Raw genomic sequence first — 25275 nt, forward strand, 5'->3', positions numbered from 1 at the left:
TGAACCCTGTGGTAGCCACCTATCTTGCCAAACCTTAATATTTTCTTCATTTCCAACCCTCCATTGCATACCTTCAATAATTAAGCTTTGGGCAGAGATTAGACTCCTCCATTTATAAGAAGGATTATGTCCAATGGAAGCATGAATAAAATCAGTTGTTGGGAAATATTTAGCCTTAAGGACCTTGTATACAAGAGAATCACCACCCATTTGAAGATGCCAACCCTGTTTTGCAAGCAAAGCCTTGTTGAACAATTTTAAATTTGTGAAACCCATTCCTCCAACACACTTAGGCCCACACATTTTCTCCCAACTAAGCCATGCAATTTTCCTTTCCTCCTTTCATTGTCCCCACCAAAAATTTTGAATCATTCCCATTAGTTCATCACAAAGCAAGTCTGGAAGTTTGAAACAACTCATAGTATAGGTCAGAATTGCTTGAGCCACTGCTTTGATTAGAACTTCTTTCCCCGCCTTTGAAAGTAATTTCTCTTTCCAACCCGCCAAAACTTTCCCCAATTTCTCCTTGATAGCATTGAAGGTAGTTCTTTTATTTTTCCCCACCAATGAAGGTAAGCCAAGATACTTCTCATGTTGTTTAATTATTTGGGCACCAAACCAATTCTTTATCTCCTCTTGAACATCTCTTGAAGTGTTACTACTAAAGAACAACGATGTTTTTGTACGGTTTAGTTGTTGACCGGAAGCTTTCTCATACACGGCAAGCAATCTTTGTAGTTCATCACACTCCTTTAACGTCGCCTTGCAAAAAATCAAACTGTCATTTGCAAAAAACAAATGAGACAATCTTGGACCACCTCTACAAATTTTCACACCCTCCATTTGACCCCTATCCACAGCTGATTGAATCAAAGCTAATAAACCTTCTGCTAATTTTCAGCCTTTGTTATTTCAGTTATCGTAATTAATTGAAAATTAAAAAAGACACAATAGCCAACACATCCCCACCACCGGCACCACCACCATCTTTCTCCAATGCCACTTATCACCAGCAATAGGTCACCAACAACATTTTTCTACCTTTGTTCTCTTGTTTCTTCTTTATTCTTTCTTTCCTAAGTCTTTAGCCATTCTTAACCAATAGTTTGTATGCCATCCACTACCAACGGAAAAAACATTGGAGCAGAAAATTATGACATCATATTCTAAAAAACAAGTTTCTTCTTCAAATCTATGATAGGTACCTACCGCTACCTTATCTTCATCAGATCTCTAAAAAAAAGTTTTAATAGCTCAAATGATGGCATCCACCAATAATAACAAATACCAATACCTAGTAATGGCAGCAGTGGATGGTTGTGTATGGCGGCATTGACCGCATCTGCGATTGCTAATGGGGCTGGCGATGGTTGTTGTTGGTGGTTGTGGGGCATGTGGCGTCGGGGAAAGATGGTGGTGGTGCAGGTGGTGGGGATGTGTTTGACTCTTGTGTCTTTTTTAATTTTCAATTAATTTAGGTAACTGAAATAATAAAGGCACAAAATTAGCAATTAATAAAATAGATGTACATGTGTCAAGTTTTTATTTGTGGAGTATAGAGTGTGATAGAAAAAGTGAGACAAAAGATTTGAACTCCATAGCGACAAAGCCATGTTAAGTCTAGGGGCCCCCAAAATTTTTCAAAAAAATTGATTAGATATATTTTAGTATGATAATTATCCATACTGGTTTAAATTTTTCTAAGAAATTATACATATTCCCCCCCCCCCCCCAAATTCCCATATTTGATTTTTATAATAAAAAAAGAATGCTAAAAATATAATATTTTTACAACAATTTTACAACAAAACCTAAGTGTCAAATATAGGTAATAAAACAAATGAGACAAAACTCTAAAAGATGTGCTTTCAAGAGATAAAAAAATTGCTCCAATGGCTATCCTTTTTTCTTAAAACAAGTCTTTTTTTTTTCTTTTTTTAATATAATAGCTTCCTTTAAAATTCATAAAAGGCTTCTAATGGGGCATTTTTCAAACTCGTCATCTTCAAGTCCCTTTTTCAAAACCCCTCTTGTACAAAGTTTGAACTCCAAAATAAAAAACCATGGATTTTTACCTTAAAATCCTCTTTTTCTTTGTAAGAAAACCATGGAAACCATTTTCTTAAATGATTTTGATCCTAACTTGGGGTTCTAAAAATTCTTTACCTAAAATGAGTTTATTCTTCCTTTGTTTTGAATTCCCTTCACAAATAGTTTTTAATCTTAAACCTTGTGTTTTACGAAAACCCTTAATTTTTTATATTATTTCAAAACACAAAATTTGGAATTTCCTTAAAGAATGAACAAAAACCATGGACTTTTATCTCTCAAATCTTTCCCCTTTTTTTAAGAATACCTTGGAAACCCTTTTTAAATTCAACCTCCTTTTCCTAAATAGTCTATATTTTATTATTTCAATCTTGGGTATGCTCTTCCTAAAAGGCATGAGAATCATTTTTCCTAAAAACAAGTTTTCAAAATGGTTTTGAACCTTTTCAAAATCAAAATGTCAATTATTTAAATGGTTTTTCTAAAATGTGAATGTTGTAGTTAAATTAAAATGAGGTACTATCATTAGGTATTTATTTCAAAACACAAAAGTTGGAATCCTTAAAGAACGAACAAAAAACATGAACATTTATCTCTCAAATCTTTCCTTTTTTCTTAAGAAAACCGTGGAAAGCTTTTTTAAAAGCAAACCTCCTTTTCGTAAATAGTTTAGATTTTATAATTTCAATCCTTGGTATGCTCTTCCTAAAAGGCATGAGAATTATTTTTCCCAAGTTTTCAAAATGGGTTTGAACATTTTCAAAGTCAAAACACCAAGTATTTAATTTGTTTTTTTCTAAAATGTGAATGTTGCAATTAAATTAAAATGAGGTACTATCATTTGGATAAGCAATGTGGGGTGCCTAACACCTTCCTTAACCATAATAGAACTTCTGAGTCCAAAATCTTTAGTTCAAGACGTTAGTTCACCTTAATTACTTCAAAGAATCCCAAATTGGTTTTTAGTTAAATAGTTAACTAAAATGAATTAAACAAATAGGTGACCAATCACACACAATACAAAACCAATAGTTTGTGGCAACTCCTTAGAAATAAAAATAAGAAAACCTCACCACAGAAACACATGCACACATAAACACGTCGCCAAAACACCCAATATAGAAAAACTTCCGGAGAAGTGAATAGGACTTGAGAGAGTCCTGATGCATTCCCATCTGGGAAGGCATCCATGTAGCCAAAAACAAAATGAAAAAACCTAATCTCATGTTTATAGGAGAGACTAGTGGCTAACTCGTGCGATGCACGCGATAATTTTTATAATTTGGCTCAAAGAATATTATAAATTTTTTTAACCCATAATAGTACAGAATGTTAAACCAAGAGCAAAATGGGGGAAATATAAAGAAAATACAAATTGACTAAAAAAGGGATGAGAATCTTAACAAATTTAAGTTAAGAAAAAACAGTTGCCAATGTAAATCCTTCAATTTAAGAACTTTCATGGCCTTGCAATTAATGCCTGAAAACCAAGTCTTATCTGGTTGAAAATAGCTGCGGAATAAAAATAAAAAATAAAAAAGGGGGCTCTCTCCTTTTCTTCCAACCTCAAAAGTGTCAAGCAAGGATCATAGAATGGATCATGGGCAACAATAAAAGTCCACAACACAAATCTAGGTAAAAGAAGCCACCTACAACATTTAACATTCTGTGAGGCAAAAGATATGACAATCCAACTACAAATTTGAGTTAAAAAATTAATTGCAAGTAATATAGAAAAGCATGATTCCAAGCCAAAATTTTGATTCTAAAAAAGTAATAGGTTCAGGAACAAAATATGATCCAGCTTAGATTTTCACAAAAGAAGAAACTACATTTTTTTCTCTATATTTTCATTTTTCTTTTGCTCCAAATGTGATGAATAAATTAAAGTCTTAAAAGACAACAAAGATGAAAAATTGATGTGTAACCCCAAAGTCTTAGGGCATAGAATTCAACTTAAGCAATCTATATATTAAACTCTAGGAGTTTATACTTTCTTTTTCAGCTTTAGATGTCTTTGTGATTCTCATTAAAAAAAAAAAAACTTTAAATGTAAATAAGCACCCTTTCATCAACATGTTTAATATAAACATAGGCCAGGGAAAAAAACCATAACCGATAAAAAAAAAAAAAAAGAAAAAAAAAAGAAAAAAAAAAAAAAAAGAGAGAATCCTATAGAGTTGAGAACAATTAGATCTTAACGAAGAAGCAATTAACAATAAAATTACTAAATTTCTAAACTTTGTTTTATCAACATAGTTGAACCATAGAACAATGGAGAAATTTGTTCCCATTTTTTTTTTTTTAATAGTAGAAAAAGGAACAACACAGAATAGTAGAAGAATTAAAACCTTCTAGGTTGTGTTCCTTGCAATCCTCCAAAACCAAACGAAACCCACCAAAAAAAAAAAACATGAAAAATAATCAAGCAATAGGGAACCAAATGAAATAAAAGAAAAATAAGAAAAATCTATATGGAAAAAAGAGAGGAAAAAATAGGGATGTACGGAGATTCAAAGGTGAGAATTGAGGCAATGTGGTAATGGCAGAGTTTACAAACAAATAGAGAAACAAACAGATATAATTTTGGAAAACAAATTTGAAAAGAATTGGGAGAATTACCTGACATGATAAACCAATCAAAATCTCATCCTGATTATACGGGTTAGTTGACAATTGAAGATTTGGGTGATTTTCTAAGGAGGTCTTATGGTGAGAATTGGAGATTATGGTGTGTTGGAGAGGGTGGATCTATAGTGTTTGCCAAGAGAAAGAGAAAAACTTATTAGTTGGGGTAGTAGAGGCACAAGCAGAAGAGGAGTGGGGTGAATGATAGAGAGAGATATTAGTTGTAATTCCACCATCATTGATTTACCTCTTAACTGATATAAAATCAGAATTTTTGTCTTTTTATTTAAATAATGTTGATGTGTAAAAACGTGGGAGCTTTAAAAAAGTCAAAGGTTTCAGTTTTATATATATACTAGTCGCTAACCCGTGTTATGCACTGGAACCTACCTGTTTATGGGGTAGACTAAAATAATTTTATAAAATCTTAAATTAATTAAGAAAATACACCATTGCATGATTTGCTCTTGTATGACTTTAATTTGTGTTACAATTTGATGAAGAAGTTATTGCTTGAATGTGCAATGGCTTACAAAAAATTTGTTAGACGGTTTTAGATACTACAAAAAAATAACTCAAAAACTCAGATATTAAAACTTCTAAAAGACCAAAAAATATTAAAGAATCAGATGATTTACTGCTTAGTAATTATTGAAACAAAACAAAATATATATGACTAACCAATAGAGAAATATAAGAGGAAGATGTATTACATTCAAAAGAATAATCCATGGCTATAACTATTGAAATAAATCAAAAGATTCAGAACCTACAAATTATAGATAATATATATATATATATATATATATAAGTGTGTGTGTGTGTGTGTGTGACTACACAAATTCAGATGTTAAAACTTCTAAAATGCCAAATATATATATATATATATAATTATATAATTAAAGAATAAGTTATTGAAACAATTCAAAAAATATATGACCATTCAAAAGAGAAATATAAGAAAAAGAAAAAAGTACACGAACCCATAAAGCAATAAGTTTTAAATTTTTAACGAGTCTAAACTTTAAACGAATCTTATTAGCATCTGGCCCATGCTAAAAAATGTTGAGTAGGAGCCCATGTTGAAATAATGAAAGCCATACCTCCTCTTAATATATCATATACAGGGACAAAACCAGGATTCGAAATTACGGGGGCCAGGCTTAATATAAGTTCGTTGAATTTCAAAACGTCTATTAATTTCTCCGGAATGCATTTCTCATTATTTCTCTCATGTCTCTCTCCCCAAATTTTCCAATCCCCTTCTTCTTACCCCTACTTTCTTATTTGTACACCTCTATGAGTGGGGTAGTATGATGGGGGAATATTTGGCTTGTCAGTCGGTCCCTCATATCATATCGCCTGTTAGGAGGGACCCACCTTCGGCTATTGAAGTGACTCCCTAGTAACTTGTGCCTACCGTTGTGGACACAAGGGGTCACTGTTGTAGGAGTCACCACCTTGTTTTTGCAATGGCCTAAGAACCATATATATAGCGTCCTTTCAATGAAGGACCTTTTGATCCTATTACTAGAGATATGGGTTCAGAGTTAAGGTACGGTCTTGGGAAGGTGTTAGGCACCCAAAACCGCCCAACCTTAAGGTTGGCTTCCCATTATTGTATATTATTCTTAACCCTATTAAAGGCATACTCAATACTTTTATCTAACTCACACACACACACACTAGCATACATCTAACAATCAACAAGGCATCAAACATCCCTAACCATACATCTATCGTGCTTAAGGAGTCCCTTAGCTTGGAATGAAAAGGTAGCCCCAGTTTGAAAGTGCTCGTGGCCACATGTTCGTTGTCTCCCCCAATCTCATTATACAGCTCTCAATACCTATCCAAGTAGGACTGGAGAGTCTCCCCACTCCCCATGGCCATCGATAGCAATGTGTCGATAGGCTGCGGTTCTCGGCTGTAAGTTTCAAACCTGTCTCCAAAGGCTTGGATGAGCTCTGCAAAGCTATGGATGGATCCCTTTCTCACACTATTGAACTATCTCATTGTCGTGGGGCCAAGACTAGAAGGGAACACCTTGCATAGTAGCCAATCATTCCGAGAATAGAAAGCCATAAGTTAGGTAAAATGGCTTATGTGCTCCATCGAATCAGTTTTTCCATTGTAACAGGTGTATAGTACACTAGCTAAGGCATGGGAGAGTGTCGATATGGCTGGATCTGGACCTTACATGTGGAGTGGCTGTGAGCAAGGGAGAGGAAACGTTGGCTGCAAGATATTATCTTTGGCCCATGCCAAAGGCGTGACTGGCTTGGGAAGGAAGTAAGATATGAATTTGACGTGGGTACTCAAGCACTCACAAAAAAGGGTGATAGTGACCTCCTAAGGTCAAGTACTATGGAAACACCATTTAAATGGTTAAGTGTATGTTAGACCACTTTGGAGACACGTGTATCACCTTCAGCACCTCTGATATCCCTCTCATTGCTCAAGAATTGCTTCCCATGCAGTGGCAAAGTCACCTACCCCTATACCACAGTTCTGATATTGACGTTCTCTCTCCTGTAGCCACCAAATAGTACCTTAGCTGTAGCAAGGTCCAAAATAAGGAAATGATGACTTGACACATGTCTTTGTACTCAGCCATATTCCTTAGACTATAAGAGGAACATGCAGCTGGACTATTAAGGCAAGAACCTAAATAGATCTTTTGAGAAAAGAGTAGAAAGTTGATAAGGAAGGTAGAAAACCAGGTCTCTCTTTTGAGGAAGAACATCCTTATTGTACAAGAGATACCCTTATTCCCCAGCTAATATAAAGATGAACAAAGCAAAAGTGATTCTCTCTTGCTCAAACCATGGTTTTTCATCCTTTTCTTAGGGTTTTCCACGTACATCCATTGCCTACTTTACATTCTTGCAAACACTTTATTTTTCTCTAGACATTATGATGTCAAAGCTTGCATCTTTGTCACTTATGGACTTTTTCATCAAGATGTATTGTTAGATAGCTTATCTACTTTCCCATATAAGTTCAAATCTAACTTGCACGTACAACAGGTGAACGGTGGGTGAGTGATGTGTATTAGCATCTCGATGCGTTCTATTTCCTCAGGAAAAGGTTATTGGGCTATCCTCCTTAATGTTCGACTCATAGCGTTCATGGCAACATTCAAGCGCCTGTCTCTTTCTCTCAGTGATATTGAATTTCTATCTCTGGACTTGATTGACTAGCAACAGTCTTAAGCAAAGATGATATATTTTTTTGTCAGAGATTTTTTTTTTTTTTTTTTTGTTAGAGATCCGGGTAAAATTGAGATTTTAAAATAAAGGCAACGGTAATTTAGGGATGATATTAAAACTAGAAACGGTAACCATGCAAGCTTGAAGTGCCTTTTCGTATTCCATCTCAGAAGGTCCATTACCAAAATGTGCTTTTGGATTGATGGCAATTTCAAAATGCACGATTTGGAAATCTTACTATAAGGACCAGATAAACAATCAACCTAAGCCCACTTAGAACAATGGGTAGTACAATTCAACCTTGGTCCAAAACAATAAATTTGTAAGAGATGGAAACAAACAACAAGAGGGGGCTTGCCCGAGAATGAAATTTCTTTGCAACATGGTTTCACATTGATCTGATAGGGTTCATGCGTTTTTATCTATAAAAAAATGTGACACCCTTTAATTTATAATGTTGTAGATTTTATTTACGTCATTACTTAAGCAATATAAATTCAGCCCAGTTTTCTTTTAGAAGAGAAAAAATTCAGGTTGCAATAAAGCGTGAGAAAAATATATAAAATTACCCCCAAAGGGCCAAACTAATGCTTCCCATCCGTATGCAAGAAGGAATAAACTATGTAAAGAAGATTAAATCAGTATAATCATTCATCCTGAAATATTTGCCATGCTCATAGATACGACATTCATTCAGTTTGCTCAGATGTAAAACGTTAACAAAGTACCTTTTTGTTTTCAAAATCTTGCCAATTATAAAAGAACCACCTATAATAAACACCATACATGATTAAAAACTTTTGCTTTAAATTTTTATGCTATATATTGCACTCTTTTCTGGAAATCAACCATCAAAATTGGAAGTAATACTGCTATCGACGATCTCTCCCAGACCTCACAAACAAAAAGTAGGAGCCTTATGCATTAGTAGCTATAACTTTTTAGCAAACTATCGAATGGAGGACTAGGATACAATAGATTTGCTCAATTCCATGGCTCATGGTCTGTGTAACTCTAGCATTTTGATCCAATTTCCCAAGCTCAGAAATCATAATATCTATATTTTAATTTACTTATTATTCTTGTCTTTGTTGTTTCGTTATTATTATTAATATTTTTGGGCAAAATGTCATTTTGGTCTATACATTTTGGAGTTATAGTCAATTTGGTTTCTATATTTTTATAGCAGTCAATTTGGTCGATCCCTACCGTTAATTCATTAACAAAAAATGTGTACGTGGCTAACCCATTGCATAGTTGGCACACTTGACACTTTATGGCCAATAAAATAATTTTAAAAAAAATTTAATAGATATTTTAAAATGACATATCAGCATTTAAATTAAAATAAAAAATTCTCAATATAAAAGATAGAAAAGGGGGAAAAAAAGAAACCAAAATTGAAAACTCAACTTTCTTCAATTTTCCCAAAAACAAAACAAAACTTTGAAGCTCAAGACCATATTCTTCTTTGGCTTTTCATATGCATGTACTTACTACACCTCCACTAAACAACCACATCTGTCTTACGTTGCAGCTTCACCATTAATCTTAACTAGTATGTAAGTTGTACTATGTGCCGGCTACAATTCTACATACCCTGAGATTTGTAGATTCTTTATCTAAAAGGAAAAAAAGAAAAATTATAAATCATATGTTTAGCTATCCTATTTTAATATTTTTATGTTTTTTTTTTTTTCTCACATTATGATAATTTCATGTAATTTCTTGTTAAAACTTTTTTAAAAAAATTCAATCGTATAGCTTCAAGGAGTTGTTTTAATTTTAATTAACTTGTATATACTTAAAATTTGGTTAAAAACAAAAATTTATATTTATAATTTTTTTGGATACTGAAACAAAGCTTATCAGTTACCCACATGATACTTCTAGCATACTACATAATCCATAAAATGCCACATATTATCCCAATATCAACCTTAAGGTGGTTTAGATCATATGTATTTATTTATACGATAAAATGAAGGGAGGATCAAGAGATAAAAAGAGAAACAAGAAGAACACTGAGAAGAGAGAGTGAACAATACCATTTTTGTATTGACTTTGGCCTCCTCGGGTTAGCCTGTATTGAGATATTAACTCATCTATTCAATAACATCAGCCTTTTACTTCCTTATTTTTGCAAGGTTATATATCACGCGTAGATGCCAAACACATACAATTGAAATGTATGATATTATTGGAATTATACAAAGACTTAATTGGGACAAAATGGGCTTCTGCCCTTTTTAGCCAAATTAATTAGCCTTTTGCCCTTCTTTCCAAACTAAATAGGGAAATGCCCCTCTTTTGAAACTCGACTTTTTCAAAATCGAGTTAAAAAAAAAAAATTTTCTGGAGTCCTATAGTGACGTTTTTAAGGACCTATAGTGACGTTTTAAGAATCTATAGTGGCGTTTTGTAACTTGATATCCAGGAAATCGAGTTATAGGCAATTTTGAAAAAGTCGAAAAGCTAATTAATTTGGCTGAAAAGGGCAGAAGCCCATTTTGTCCGACTTAATTGGAATAATTTCTACCATATTCTGGGTAGAAACACAACACTAGAGACTAAAAGATCAATATCTATTCACATTAACTCATAAACAAGATCTGCAGAGGTTATGAAATAGAAAGAATTGGAGAAAAAAAAAACTCACACTAAAAGTAGTAAAGGGGGGGCAAAAGAAAGGGTAGGTCCAAGTCAGAAATCTTAAGGGTAGGTCCAAGTCAAGTAACACATTAATAGATTTGATATCTCTTGAACAATTTTCAATATTGATTCCTCATGCAAGAAAGTCAAACCTCTTTCTATGCCAAACATATTTTTTGCCTTAGAGGCCACGCCAATTTTAATTGGCCTCCTGCAAAACCTGAAATTGATGTTTAGAACCCTATCAATTGAGTTTGCTCCTCATTCTTCTTTTATTAACATAAATCGCATAGTATGGTACTATACTCTTTTGCACGCACGCATGAGCTCAGGCTTTTCTATATATATATATATATATATATTTTCCAATATCAATACTTTCCATTTATCCAAATTTAGGGTTGATGTATTTTTCAATCACCAAAATCCATTAGAGTGTGATGAGATTTATGCATTTGTGTGTTCATTTTTTTGTAGTACACCTCATCACACTCCTCAATATTTCGGTGATTGGAAAACGCATAAACACCAATTGGGATAAATGGAAAGTATAGAACTGTGGTGTAGAACTGAACTATTCTGCATACCTGCCATGTGTTGATTTTAGCAAGCCAAAACGGCCCAACTATTGGCCTCTGGAAGTCTACAAATATTTTGCATGATACACACACTTGGTATTAATTTTAGGTTAGTTTTAGACACTCTAAAATTGTAAGGTTCAATTTTATTAACCATCTTGTTGGCTTTATTCCGTACCAAATTTGCTTGTATTTTAGCAATTAGTAACCTTGTATTTAGGTGGGAATCATGTAAGGATAGTGAGTGAGAGAGTGTGAAGAAATGCTCAAGATTATGCAAGGATGCAGAGACTCATGGCTGGAACTCGCGGGTGACTCGTGACTGGCAAACCGCCAACTGCAGCACACGAGTGAAGCGTGCAGAGAAGATGAACAGTCACGCCAGCTGAAGCACTACAGGACAAAAAGTCCAACCTGGCCGTTCTGTTAACTCGCGGCTTGAATTCGTGACTCAGTCAAGTTGCGAGGCCAAGCCGCCAGCCAGCTCTCTTTTGAAAAACCTGACTCTTCGCATTCTACTCTCACCCTAGTATAAATACCCCTTATACCCATGAAATGTAGAAAGCTTCCAGAGAGAATTTTGAGAGAGAAACCCTAGAAAAAAACGAGATTGATTCATCCACAATCTTCACATAGAGACTCTTTAAATTCTTCTACTCTCTTCCTCTCCATTGTTACATTTTTGAGAGGTACATTACCAAAACCTTTTCTCACCATACCCATATCTATGAGAAAGTTGTTTGGTGATTTGGGAAGTAGTTAAGAAGGGACCAATTTCATATTGGTTGATGCTATGGTCAAGTAGCGGAATCCGGTAAGCTAAAGAAAAAATAGTTTCGGCGTAACCTCGTTGGAGCAAGAGTTTGGAGGGCTTAGGTACATTGGGTAGATTAGGCTTGGAGGGTCTTCTGCTGTTCATGTATCCCAACTACATTCTTTAGTGGATTATTTACCGCTTAGAGGGCGGCGGAGAGGTTTTACACCGAGGGTTTTGGTTTCCTCTTCGATAACACATATTTGTGTTGTCCTTGTATTTGCATCTCTCTTCCCTTAATCTTTGTCATTTAATTTCTGCTATGGATGTGATTTTATTTGGTTTAGATTGTTTATCAATTCTGTATTAAGCTTGTGTTCATATTCCGCACATTAATTGTTTGATATTAAGCTTGAATTGGTAATTTGTTAATTGGGGGTCTAAACGTTCATAGTGTTTTATACACTAATTGAACTTTCAAAAATATTTTGCAAATTTTTTTTTTTTGGGGTGTTTTACCTCTGTACGCTAATTTCACTTAACGTTATACAAAAGAATTAACTTCGATGCTGAGGGCATCATTAGTCGAAAAATCAAGGCAGAAGCCTCAGAAAAAAAATGCGAACTCTGACTGATTTAAATTATCCTTTAGACTTAAAGACTATTTTGTTTGTTTTGGATCATGAAACAATGCATAGACTCACTTAATCTGGTTGGCTGTGAGAAAACTACAAATATGATGATGACCCTGTGCTTGCTGAGCAGTGTGGTATTTCTATAGAGAAATATATGACTCAGGTTGAGACTCCAAAGGTATAAATTCACTTTTGTGTGTGTGTGTGTGAGAGAGAGAGAGAGAGAGAGAGAGAGAGAGAGAGAGAGAGAGAGAAGAGACAGTGTCAAGGAGTGTCTTCAATTGAGTACCGGCATGCTCTCTGATGGACATGTCTTTTGTGATTTACAGTTGAAGGTCGGTAACAGCGATGACTGCATATGTCCAAGGCATTTGAAATAATAATAAAAATTATCAAATTGTTTTCACTAAGAGAACGAGACTATTTTATCCTAATTTGTTAATTCCCTCTCTGCATAATTTTAAATTTGATTGCCTAATTGAATACTTAATGATGATACTCTTTTTTCTTGTGGCTGGATGGAAACTTTTCAACCCTACTCGAATTGAACACTGGGTTGTTGTCAATTTCTCTGCACGCTGTGATACTAGTTATTTTTCATGGGAGTTTATCAACTGTACGTAGAAGTAATGAGGACATGGTAGGCTACACCACATGATGTCTTTTTTTTTTCTTTTTTTTACTTCTTTGTATTCTTCTTATTAGAAATTTTTCGAGAAAAAAAAAAAAGACAGATACTGATCATTTTGATATTTGATTTGTATTTGTGTAATTTTATCTTTGGTGCTCATCAATTTCTGCAAAATTTATAATGCCTAGTTCTTTGATTCATTTTAGTTATGTTTTAAGTCTTAAAAGTGTTTCTCTAACAAAAAAGACTGAGATGAGTAATGGTTGTGTAACGAAACTTATCTCAGGTAGATAAAGCGACAATTTTCAAACCATAGGTTGGCAAAGTGAATTCAGGCCTAATCTCAGATGGGTAATTTATAATATTTTGCCACAAGTATCAATTTGATCTTTCGCTCTATTTTGCTGCCACACACACACAAAAAAATTAGTATTCTGTTGCCTTTAAGTTGCTGAGAAGGTTTGAGTGTAGTAAGTGTGGAAGTTGAAGGAGTAATTAGAGTTCCCTTGTGTAAGATCTGATGAGAGGTTTTACGGTAAGCTTGGGACATCCCTAGGATCAGGTTTTTTTTAATAAGAATGAATCTATGACCCCATGTTGTTAATAAATGGCAAGTTTCAAATTTGTTTTAGTTTGGATAAAGAAATGAGTTGTTTTAGTAATGGTTAACAAAAGTTATTGCAAACTGGTTTTTTTTTTTTTTTTTTTTTTTTTAATATAGGTATTGCAAAACTTGATTAGTTACACTTTCTGCTATGAACACAACATAACTTGAACACAACATAACTTTCTTCTCGGTCCATTAAGAGTTGGCAATTCTAATACTTCTTTTGTAAGATTGCAGTGTCTTTGCTCATGCTAGGCCAATAATATCCTATACGTTGGATCCTTCGGTAGAAAATGACCTTCTCTTGATCCTGTAGGTTTGCTCAAGGAGCTCATTTAGCTTTTTCTTTCCTTCTCTTTCATTGACACACCTGGACAGAATTCCCCCATGTAGCCTATGGTATAGCCCCCTTTCTATTAGAGCATAATCTTTTAGATCTCTTATACTCCCATTTCGTTCAGGCCTTACCATTTGATCTTTTAATGGGTTCCTCCAATCTTTTTCATTAGGTTCCTCTAAGAACATATCCTTTAGGTTGTGTTTGTTTGGAAGTGAAATAGGGCAGATGGAAAACTTTAGAGAGAAAATAGAAAGGAAAACTTTTTTGAAATGTGTTTGGTTGGGTGGGGACGAAAGAAAATAAATGGTGGGGCCCAGGTGTTTTCTCCCCAGGTCCACCAAAAAGTTTTCTCTTTAAAATGAAGAGAAAACTTGGAAAGGGAAATATGATGGCTAAATGACAAAAATGCCCATGTGCAACTTGCACACATGGGCTTAACATTGTTGATGCTTTTTTTTTATTTTTTTATTTTATTTTTTATTTTTTTTAAAGCCTTTGGCTTCACGTTGCTGTTGGATAAACACATGTTTGTATCGCATACAAGATATACGCAACAGAAAATTAGCGGATCTACTTCATTCACAATTGATAACATTTACTATATAAATTTTAGAATATAAGAATAAGAGAGTGTACCTTAGTGCGGTAAAATTCAAAATATTAGAAGTACTCGAGAACATTTTTAATCTTCACTCCAATTCCACTTATACCCAAGAAGTGTGGTCTCTCAATCAGTTTCTATGAATGTGTTCAAGGGAGAATTAGAGAGTGTCCAACACTCACATACAAACTATTTCATTCTATTACAAAATTTTGTATGTTTCTCTCCTTATAATTGATTATCTAATTGGGCTAGCCTCTTGAGCCATTCCAATTGGGCTTTAGTATGTAACTTGGAGTGGGACCAAAAGAGGACAAATAAGACACTAGCTCCAATGGCCCTTGAGCTTTTCTGTCATGACAAGTCCAAAATTATCATTAATTATATTTAATATCACTATATAAATATAAATGCACTCTAAACCTTATTAATAAATTATATCTCAAGACTTTATTATACATGCAACCCCTTCATTAAATATTTGTAGTAATACAAAGTCATGAATATAGACTGCCACTTTAAAGATTACTACATCTTAATCCTTGAGTATCCGGTTTAATCCTTTAAGTTATTCATCATATATTTATGAAATCCAATTTCATAAATATATACTTTAGTAACTCTTTACTAAAGTAGTTAGGCCTAATATTCTGAATAACCGAACCCATTAAACTTATCTTAAGGCAATATTTTATATCTCGGTTAAGAGATTATGAATTCCATCTTAAGAATATATATTCCATCAACACTAAATGCGGCTGCTCAACATACTGAGATTTTGATCGTCACTTTAGATCTCACTCCTGATATATCAAAGCAACCTACACTTTATGATCAGTTCCATTATTCTCTCAGGATTAAGAGTTGATGTAAATAGAAGACATGAGATTTATTATTCATTTGACAGTCGTTAGGAGAATAATAAATCTTATAGCGGTTCAGTTCAATATGTCTTAACTCTTAAAACATATCAACATACCAACTAGAAGCCTCCACTTCCATGATCAAGACAAATCATCTTAGTTGATATGTTATAGTGTTCACAGATGAAATGCCCAATTTCATCACCGACTACAAACTAAAATTCCGAGTTTACAAAAAACTTGTGATTTATATTTTCTGTGACTAAATCGCATACTATGCATCTCATGGACTAAATGATAATGTCCAAATATTCATGTTACCATTATTTTAGATAATAATAAACCAACTTTATTAAATACAACATTAAGTCATAGATAATGTCATACATAATGTCGTACATAGCATTATACAATAGGATTTAAGGGCACTAATCCTAATAATCTCCCACTTGCCCTCAAGACTATTGTGCACTAATCTAACTTTCATTCCCTCCAAATGTGACTCAAAGGCCCTTTAGGGAAAGGCTTTGGTAAAGGGATCTACTAGATTATTTGCACTATCAATCTTTGCTACCACTATATCTCCTCGAGCAACAATGTCTCGAATGATGTGGTACTTTCTTTCAATGTGCTTTCCTTTCTTGTGATTCCTTGGATCTTTGGATTGTGCAACCGCTTCACTATTGTCGCAAAACAATGTGATAGAAACTTGCTCCATTCTCACAACACCAAGATCATAAAGGAATTTCTTGAGCCAAATAGCTTCCTTTGCTACTTCACAAGTAACAACATACTCAACTTCCATGGTCGAGTTAGCAATAAAAGATTGCTTAACACTCCTCCAACTTATGGCTCCACCTCCCAAGGTGAATACACAACCTGAAGTAGACTTTCTGAAATCAAAATCTGATTGAAAATCTGAATCTATATAGCCAATAGGTACCAAATCCTCACACTAGTAAACAAGCATATAATCTTTCGTTCTCCGTAGATACTTGAGAATATGCTTTACAGCTTGCCAATGTTTTGGTCCTAGATTTGATTGATATCGGCTGACCATGCCAACTGAATAACAAATATCTAGTCTAGCACAAAGCATGGCATACATGAGACTTCCCACTGTAGAAGCATAAGGAACTTGTCTCATCATATTTTCTTCCTCAAGAGTCTTAGGCCTTTGGTCATCAGACAAAGAAACTCCATGTCTGAAAGGAAGTAATCATTTCTTGGAGTTTTGCATGCTAAACCATTCTAGAACATTATCTATATATCCAGCTTGCGACAAGCCTAACATCTTATTCTTGAAATCTTGCCAAAGCTTGATCCCTAGAATAAAGTTAGCCTCACCTAAGTCCTTCATATCAAATTGGCTTGACAACCAAAACTTTACTGATGAAATTACCCCTACATCATTTCCAATGAGTAAAATATTATCAACATAAAGCACTTGGAACATTACTACTTTATCTCGATGTCTTTTGTACACACATGGTTCATCAAGATTTCGTTCAAAACCAAATGACTTGATTGTTTGATCAAATCTAATGTTCCATGACCTAGATGCTTGCTTAAGTCCATAAATGGATCTTTTCAACTTACATATCATATGCTCTTGGTTCTTTGCTATGAAATCTTCTGGTTGCATCATATAGATTTCTTCTTCAAGTTTGCCATTAAGAAATGCAGTCTTGACATCCATTTGCCAAATCTCATAATCATAATAAGCAGCAATGGATAAGAGAATTCTGATAGATTTAAGCATTGCTACTGGTGAAAAGGTTTCTTCATAATCAATACTTTTTTTTTGTGTATACCCTTTCACCACTAGCCTTACTTTAAAGGTTTCAACCTTTCCATCCATCCCTCTCTTCCTCTTGTAAACCCATTTGCAATCAACAGGTTTAATGCCGTTAGGCACCTTTACAAGATCCCAAACTTGATTGGAATACATTGAATCTAATTCAGATTTCATAACTTTGACCCAATGATGTGCATCTATATCATTCATTACCTTTTCATAAATGTAAGGGTCAGATTCGGCCTCTTCTGAGATAGTTTCATAAGTTTCTCCCAAACCTATGAATCTTATAGGTGGCCTAATAAACCTCCCACTACTACGAGGCAGCTGTGTACTAGACATCTCATAAGTAGTACCTTGTGGTGTATCTAATACAACCACATCATCCCTAGTTTCATCCATTGGTTGTTCAATTACAGGTTCATCTAATTCAACCAAGACAACTTTACTTCTAGGATTAAAATTATTCACATAATCATCTTCCAAAATTTTGGCATGGGTGCTAACAAACACTTTGTTATCTTTATGATTATAGAACAAATAACACTTGGTTTCAGAATAAATAACCCTTGGTTTCCTTTGAATAACCTAAAAACATGCATACTTCTATTTTAGCTTCCAACTTATCAAACTTCTCTTTCAACACATGTGCTAGACATTCCCAAATGTGGAGATATTTCATACTAGGCTTATGCCCACTCCATAATTCCTTAGGTGTGTTGGGAACAGATTTTGATGGAACTAAATTTAAAATATGCATTGCAATTTTTAGTGCATATCCCCAAAAAGAAACTGGTAAAGTTGAATAACTCATCATGGACCTAACCATTTCTAAAAGAGTCCTATTCCTTCTCTTTGCTACACCATTTTGTTGGGGAGTTCCAGGTGCAATCAATTGGGATACAATCCCATTTTGAGTTAAGTAATCATTGAAATCTCCAAGAAGGTATTCGCGACCTCAATCAGATCAAATGGCCTTTATGTGTTTACCCAATTAATTCTCAACTTCAACCTAAACTCTTTGAACTTTTCAAAGGCTTCGAACTTTTGTCTCATTAGGTGCACATAACCATATCTTGAGTAATCATCGGTAAAAGTGATGAAGTACTCATAACCTCCTTTTGCTTAGGTTGACATAGGACCACATACATCCGAATGAACTAATTCAAGCAACTCTTGGGCTTTTCAACCTTTTGCATTAAAAGGTGATTTGGTCATTTTGCCTTCCAAACAAAATTCACAAATTGGAAATCCATCAAAGTCCAATGGCTTTAAGAGACCATCTTTAATCAGTCTTTGAATTCTGTTGAATTAATATGACCCAAATGTAAGTGCCAAAGATATGCATCATTAGTAGAAGGAAACTTTCTTTTTAATGATTTTACATGAGAGTTATTATCTAATTCAAAATTATATAATTCATGCTTATCAGGAGTTAAAATATAAAGACCATCCACAATATTGCCAGAACAGATAAACATTTTACCTTTCTTTATTACAACATTGTCTTTTAGGATAACACAATATCCATATTTACCTAAATAAGTTGCAGAAATTAAATTGCTACGAACATTAGGTACATATAAACAGTCTTCCAATATTAAAACCCTAGATTCAAAGCATAAATTAAACACTCCAATAGCTACAACTGGAATCTTGCTACCATCAGCCAAAGTAAGAAACAATTCCCCTTCATTCAGCCTTCTAGTCTCCTGGATCCCCTACAAAGAATTGCAGATATGATTAGTACAACCTGAATCCACACACCAGGAATCCATGGAATTTTGTACTAAACATATTTCAAGAATGAATGTACTTTTCATACCCTTATTATTAGCAGCTTTGAATTTTGGACAATTTCTCTTCCAATGTCCTTTCTCACCACAATGGAAACACTTTCCTTTGGTTTTCTTTCCTTTGTTGGAAACTTCTAAAGCAATTTATTTACCATCCTGCTTGGTGAAGTCTTTCTTCTTCTTATTACCCTTGCCTTTCGACTTAGGTTGAGAAGTAGAAGTTGTAGCCATATTAGCATCAACACTAGTTGTACCAAGAATGCCTTCCACCGCTACCAATTCATTCATTAATTTAGAAAATGAATAAATCTTTTTGTTCATATTATAATTAAGTCTAAATTCCTTGAATGATTCTGGTAGTGACTGGAGTATCATATCCACTTAGGATTCTCTATCAATATCGGCACCTAAAACTTCCAGTGTATTCAGATTAGAGCTCATCTTAAGACAATGCTCCCCCACTGAAGTGCCATCAGTAATTTTGGTATTATAAATTTGCCTCATAGTTTCTTGCCTTGTAAAATGGCCTTGCTCACCAAACATCTCCTTCAAACTTAGCATTATGTCCAAAGCTAGTTCTACATCTTGCATTTGATGCTTTAGAACATTTGAGATAGATGCTAGGATATAGCACTTGGCCATCTCATTAGATTTCTGCCAATGATCATATCGCTGTTTTTCCTCAAGAGGAGCATCTAATGATGGAAAGCTAGGACATGGTTAAGTAAGCACATATTTGTGCTCTTCAGTAATAAGAACAATGTCCAAATTTCTTTTCCAGTCAACATAATTGGATCTAGTCAGTTTGTTTTGACTAAGAATAGTAACAAGTGGGCTAAAAGATTCCATGATCAAATCTGAAAACAATAAACATGAATATAATAACTAGACATTATCAATTTAGCATATAAACATATAATATGGAACCTTAATAAAACCATAATATAATATATGCAATAGCAACCCAATCCATGTCTATAATTCCTTGGTAGAAAGTATATTATAAACACTATAATTGATTGAGAACTATTCTCATTATTAGTGCTGTCATGGTAACTCTTATCAGACACTAATAATATGTCGTATTACCTTTAGCCTCTAGGTAATAATGACATAGTTCCTTTTGGAGGTTAACATTACCCTTAGTCTAGTGTACACCATTATCTAGAATCATGTGTAGCCATATTTCATCTCCCTTATAGTGTTTAAACTTGTAGTACCATGGAACAAAACATCCTCCTTTGGGATCGCGAAGCATATACACCAAGACAAGGTGCTTGTCCACACTACTTTAAACAGGTAAGTTCAATCTTGTAGTACTATGAAATAAACACCCTCCTTTGGGATCACAAGGTATATACACCAAGACGAGGTGATTGTCCACACTACTTTAAATAGGTAAGTTCAATCTTATAGTACTATGAAATAAACACCCTCCTTTGGGATCGCGAGGCATATACGCCAAGACAAGGTGCTTACCTACACTACTATGAACCGATAATGGAGGCCATGAGATCCAACCCTTGTATCTCTCTCCTACTAGATGTTTTAAATTAAAATTTTTTAATTAGTAAACATGCATAATCTCATTACACATAGCCTTGCACTTTATACATGTGAAAACACTTAGAAAAGATTTTAAATTCTCAGATTTCGATCAATCGAATGTATGTCTCGATCGGTCGAAAAAATTAATAAATTCAAACTTGACAATCTGCTTGGCTCGATTGGTACTCGATCGCTGCTTGATCGATCGAAAAAGAAAAATTCAATCAATCAACTAGCAATTGAATATCAATCAAATCAAACAGATTGGTCACTGTTTCACTCGATCGAATCGAAGGTAATTTTTGATTGATCGAATCTCGTGAAACTTGAATTTTCTAGAATTTTTCTAAGGCAGGTTTCAATGGTTTTTCATGAACAAACAACCATCATATGAACATGATAGACAGAGATTGATATCAAAACTGAATTCCATTGATGCTATAGCCTTAAAGTTCAATTTAACATACTTAATATCAAACTTAAACAACATCATAACATCAATATTAGTTTTTATCAAACAATAATTCAACAACCATGAAGAAAATTAATTGTATAATCTTCTAACAATAGGAAACTATTATTTCTAATTCTAAAACTCACAAAACATGTTATACACATTCAAAATTGAAGACTACTCTGGTACCTATTATTGGATAAATACATGTTTGTATCGCATACATGACATACGCAGCGGAAAATTAACGGATCTACTTCATTCGCAATTGATAACATGTACTCTGTAAATTTTAGAATATAAGAATAAGAGAGTATACCTTGGTGCGGTAAAATTCAAAACAAAAGATTAGAAGTACTCGGGAACACTTTTAATCTTCACTCCAATTCCACTTATGCCCAAAAAGTGTTGTCTCTCAATCAGTTTCTATGAATGTGTTCATGGAAGAATTAGAGAATGTCCAACACTCACATAAAAACCATTTCATTCTATTACAAAATTCTGTATGTTTCTCTCCTTATAACTGATTATCTAATTAGGCTAGCCTCTTAGGCCATTCCAATTGGGTTTTAGTATGTGGCTTGGAGTGGGATCAAAAGGGGATAAATAAGACACTAGCTCTAATGGGTCTTGGGCTTTTCTGTCAACTCTTGACAAGTCTAAAGTTACCATTAATTATATTTAATACCACTATATAATTATAATTGCACTCTAGGCCTTATTAATAAATCATATCCTAAGACTTTATTATACATGCAACCCCATCATTAAATATTCGTAGTAATACAAAATCATGAATATAGACTGCCACTTTGAAGATTACTACATCTTAATCTTTGAGTACCTGGTTCAATCCTTTAAGTTATTTATCATATGTTTATGAAATCCAATTTTATAAATATATACTTTAGTAACTCTTTACTAAAGTAGTTAGGTCTAACATTCTGAACAACCAAACCCATTAAACTTATCTTAAGGGAATATTTTATATCTCCATTAAGAGTTTATGAATTCCATCTTGAGAATATATGTTTCATCAACACTAAAATGAGAACTATGACTAGTAGTGAAGATGAGCGGGAAATCGATAACTTTTCTTTATCTTCTTCAAGTTTAACACCTCCAAATGAGAAAATTGTTACTGGCTCAAGGGCAACAAGCTCATCTGCTAGTTCCTCCAACTCCAAATTGGTTGATAAGTTCATAGGGATGGGCTTTAATTAAAAGAATGTTGCAAAAGTAATTTATGAAAATGGAGAGGAAAATAAAGATTCAATTCTAATTACACTCCTTACATAGTCGACTCTTGAAACATCTCCTCAAGAATAACAACATATCGATTCTGATAATTACTCTTTGGATTGTGATGGGAGCTTTCAGGATGATTTCATTGATGTTCACAATTGTTCTAACAACTTGGAAATCACAAATACCATGTTTGATGAGGATAATAAATGTTCATCCTTAATGAGTATGGGGTACACAAAAGATGAGGCTTCAATAGCATTGGAGAGATTTGGTCTCAATGCATCACTTGCAGAGTCGACAGATTTTATCTATGTTGCTCAAATGTCTAAGGTAGCGAATGCTCATCTGCCTGTTGAAGAAAAGTTGGGGCCTAAGCTTCCATGCATTGATTTTGCTAAGAACATGAAAAAAAAAAAAAAAAAGGTACGATTATGAGATGTGGAAAAGAAAAAGACAGGAGCTCATTGATGATGATGAAAGAATTTGTCTCCTAAAATCCAATGATTGGATTTGGTGTCCTTAAAATTCATAGAACACTCCCAAAGGCAGCTATTGGACCTCCCTATTTCTATCATGAGAATGTGGTGCTTGCTCCTAAAGGCGTTTGGACCACTATTTTACAGTTCCTATATGACATGGAGCCAGAATTTGTTGATTCAAAATATTTTTGTGTTGCTATTAAGAAAAGGGGATATGTTCACAATCTTCCAATCCAAAATTGGTTTCCTCTCCTTCCACTTCCACCACACACCATTCATAAAGCATTATCATGGAAATGGTGGCCTTCATGGGAAGAGAGAACAAAGTTGAATTGCTTACAAACTTGTATTGGTAGTGCAAAACTGACAAAAAGAATCAGAAAGGCACTTGAAGACAATGATGGTGAACCACCTCTAAGAGTTCAAAAGTATATACTTGATGAATGTCGAAAATGGAATTTGGTCTGGAATGGGAGGAATAATTTTGCCCCATTTGAACCTAATGAAGTAGAAATGCTTTTGTGGTTTCCAAGGAACCACATTAGGGAAGGTGGAATAAATTGAACTGATAGATATAAATTGCTTGGTAAATTCATTTCAAGTTGACACAGTAGAATACCATTTCTCAATCTTGAAAGACATGTTCCCAAGAGGCATTAATCTTTTCTCTCTTTTCTCTGGGATTAGTGGTGCAGAAGTTTCCCTACATTGACCTGTTATCCCTTTGATTAATGTTGTTTAGATTGAGATTTCAGAAGTAAATATAAATATTTTCAGGAGTTGGTGGGAGCAAACAAACTAGAAAGGGAATTTAATTGACTCTACAGATGTGCGGTAGGTAAATAGTGACCGGTTGGAGCATTTAATGAACTCATTTGGTGGATTTGATCTTATAATTGGTGGGAACCCATGTAAAAATCTTGTAGGTAGCAACAGGCATCATCGAGATGGACTTGAGGGTAAAGAATCTACATTTTTCTATGATTACTTTCATATTCTAGACTTGGTTAAATGTATCATGACAAAAAATCAGTGAATTTCTTGCAAAAGGGCCTTTCCTTTTGGTACTTGTATTTAATTTGAATTTCTTGTATCCTTATGGTCTCCATAACAATCCAAGGATACATCCTTAAATCTTTTAATGAACTGCATAGGATCCTCACTGGCCTTTTGCTTCACGGCTTGAAGAATGGAAAATGTCACTTTGACTTCTCCTGGGTAATAGTTGGCACAAGATCTTTCTGTCATTTTATCCTAGCTTTAGATGGACCCAAGTCTCCTTAAGTCAAGTGCATATTAGTCAATGTTTCCTCCTCTTTTTTTTTTTTTGCTCTCATCCATGGCTTCCTCTTCCTCATGCAAAAGGGAAGGGCAAGCATCTTCATCCTCTGATGGCGAAGGTTCCTCTACGTGCTCACACTCTAAAGGATAAGAACAGGTCCCTGAGTGGCATGCCCTACCACTTCGAGATCCTTGGTATACTCCTAATCTGTTTTTCCCTTCAAACCCTACTGCCAAAAACTTCTTAACCCCTTAGATGATCTAAGCCTTTGCCTCGGTGTGGAAGACTTAGGCTGGTTGGATTACAAGCTTGCTTCTAGGCTCTATATTGAAAGAATGAATTACTAGTCTAGGATCAAGACCTAGCATCTCATCATAAGTCCACGCAAACACATCTTTGTACTTCTTTAGCAGTTCCTCCAACTACTCATTTTCTTATACTGACAACTGGCTACTGATGAGGACAAACCTCGGGTTCCATAGGTCAACCCTCAGGTTCTTCCAACTCTTCCTTTGATGAAATTTGTGGCTTTACTTCTGCATCTTTGGGCTCCTTAGAGGCCTCTCCTTGTGCTACCATGCAAGATGGCATACATGGTGTTTTGTTACCCTTTTGCGAGCTGCATTCAAGTCCCACGCATCTTCATAAATGATACATCACTCTTCCAACAGGTTTGTGAATGATCACACAACATCGCGAATTGGATGAACTTACCTCCTCTCTTTTTTGCCTTTTTCTATTAAGATGGTTCCTTACATCGTGTTCATTGCTTTCCTCCTCCTCTTCTTCTAGGATGGGTGCTCCCAGGAACCTAGACAAAACATTCTTCAATTGGTGCTAGCTCATCATAAAACATAGTTTCCACAAAATTTACTTCATTCTAGTTGAAGGGACTTGGATTCCCAACAATTTTTATAGGTTTTCCATTTAGCCTCCCTTTCATGAATTGATGATAAGTCAAGGGAACTAGATGATGCTTATGAATCCATGGTTGCCCCAATAGGATACGATAGGAAACTTCTGAATTGATCACGTGGAATTGAGTCAGGGCAGCTATAAGGCCTACTCCAAAGGTCAACTGTATGTATCCTTTAGTGGACTCTGCAACTCCACAAAAACC

The 25275-nt window shown here is 34.5% G+C and overlaps 1 protein-coding gene and 1 pseudogene across 1 annotated transcript; one reads left to right on the forward strand and one right to left on the reverse strand.

Annotated features, from left to right (window-relative positions):
• Positions 1-342: 342 nt before the first annotated feature.
• On the reverse strand, positions 343-843 carry LOC126728195 (uncharacterized). Its single transcript, XM_050434060.1, has one exon. It carries the CDS (start codon positions 841-843, stop codon positions 343-345), a length of 501 nt encoding a protein of 166 aa, XP_050290017.1.
• Positions 844-22202: 21359 nt separating this feature from the next.
• Positions 22203-23909, forward strand: LOC126728196 (DNA (cytosine-5)-methyltransferase DRM2-like; annotated as a pseudogene).
• Positions 23910-25275: the final 1366 nt, after the last annotated feature.

The sequence above is a fragment of the Quercus robur genome, chromosome 5 (assembly GCF_932294415.1).
Source record: "Quercus robur chromosome 5, dhQueRobu3.1, whole genome shotgun sequence".
Taxonomy (NCBI): Eukaryota; Viridiplantae; Streptophyta; class Magnoliopsida; order Fagales; family Fagaceae; genus Quercus; species Quercus robur.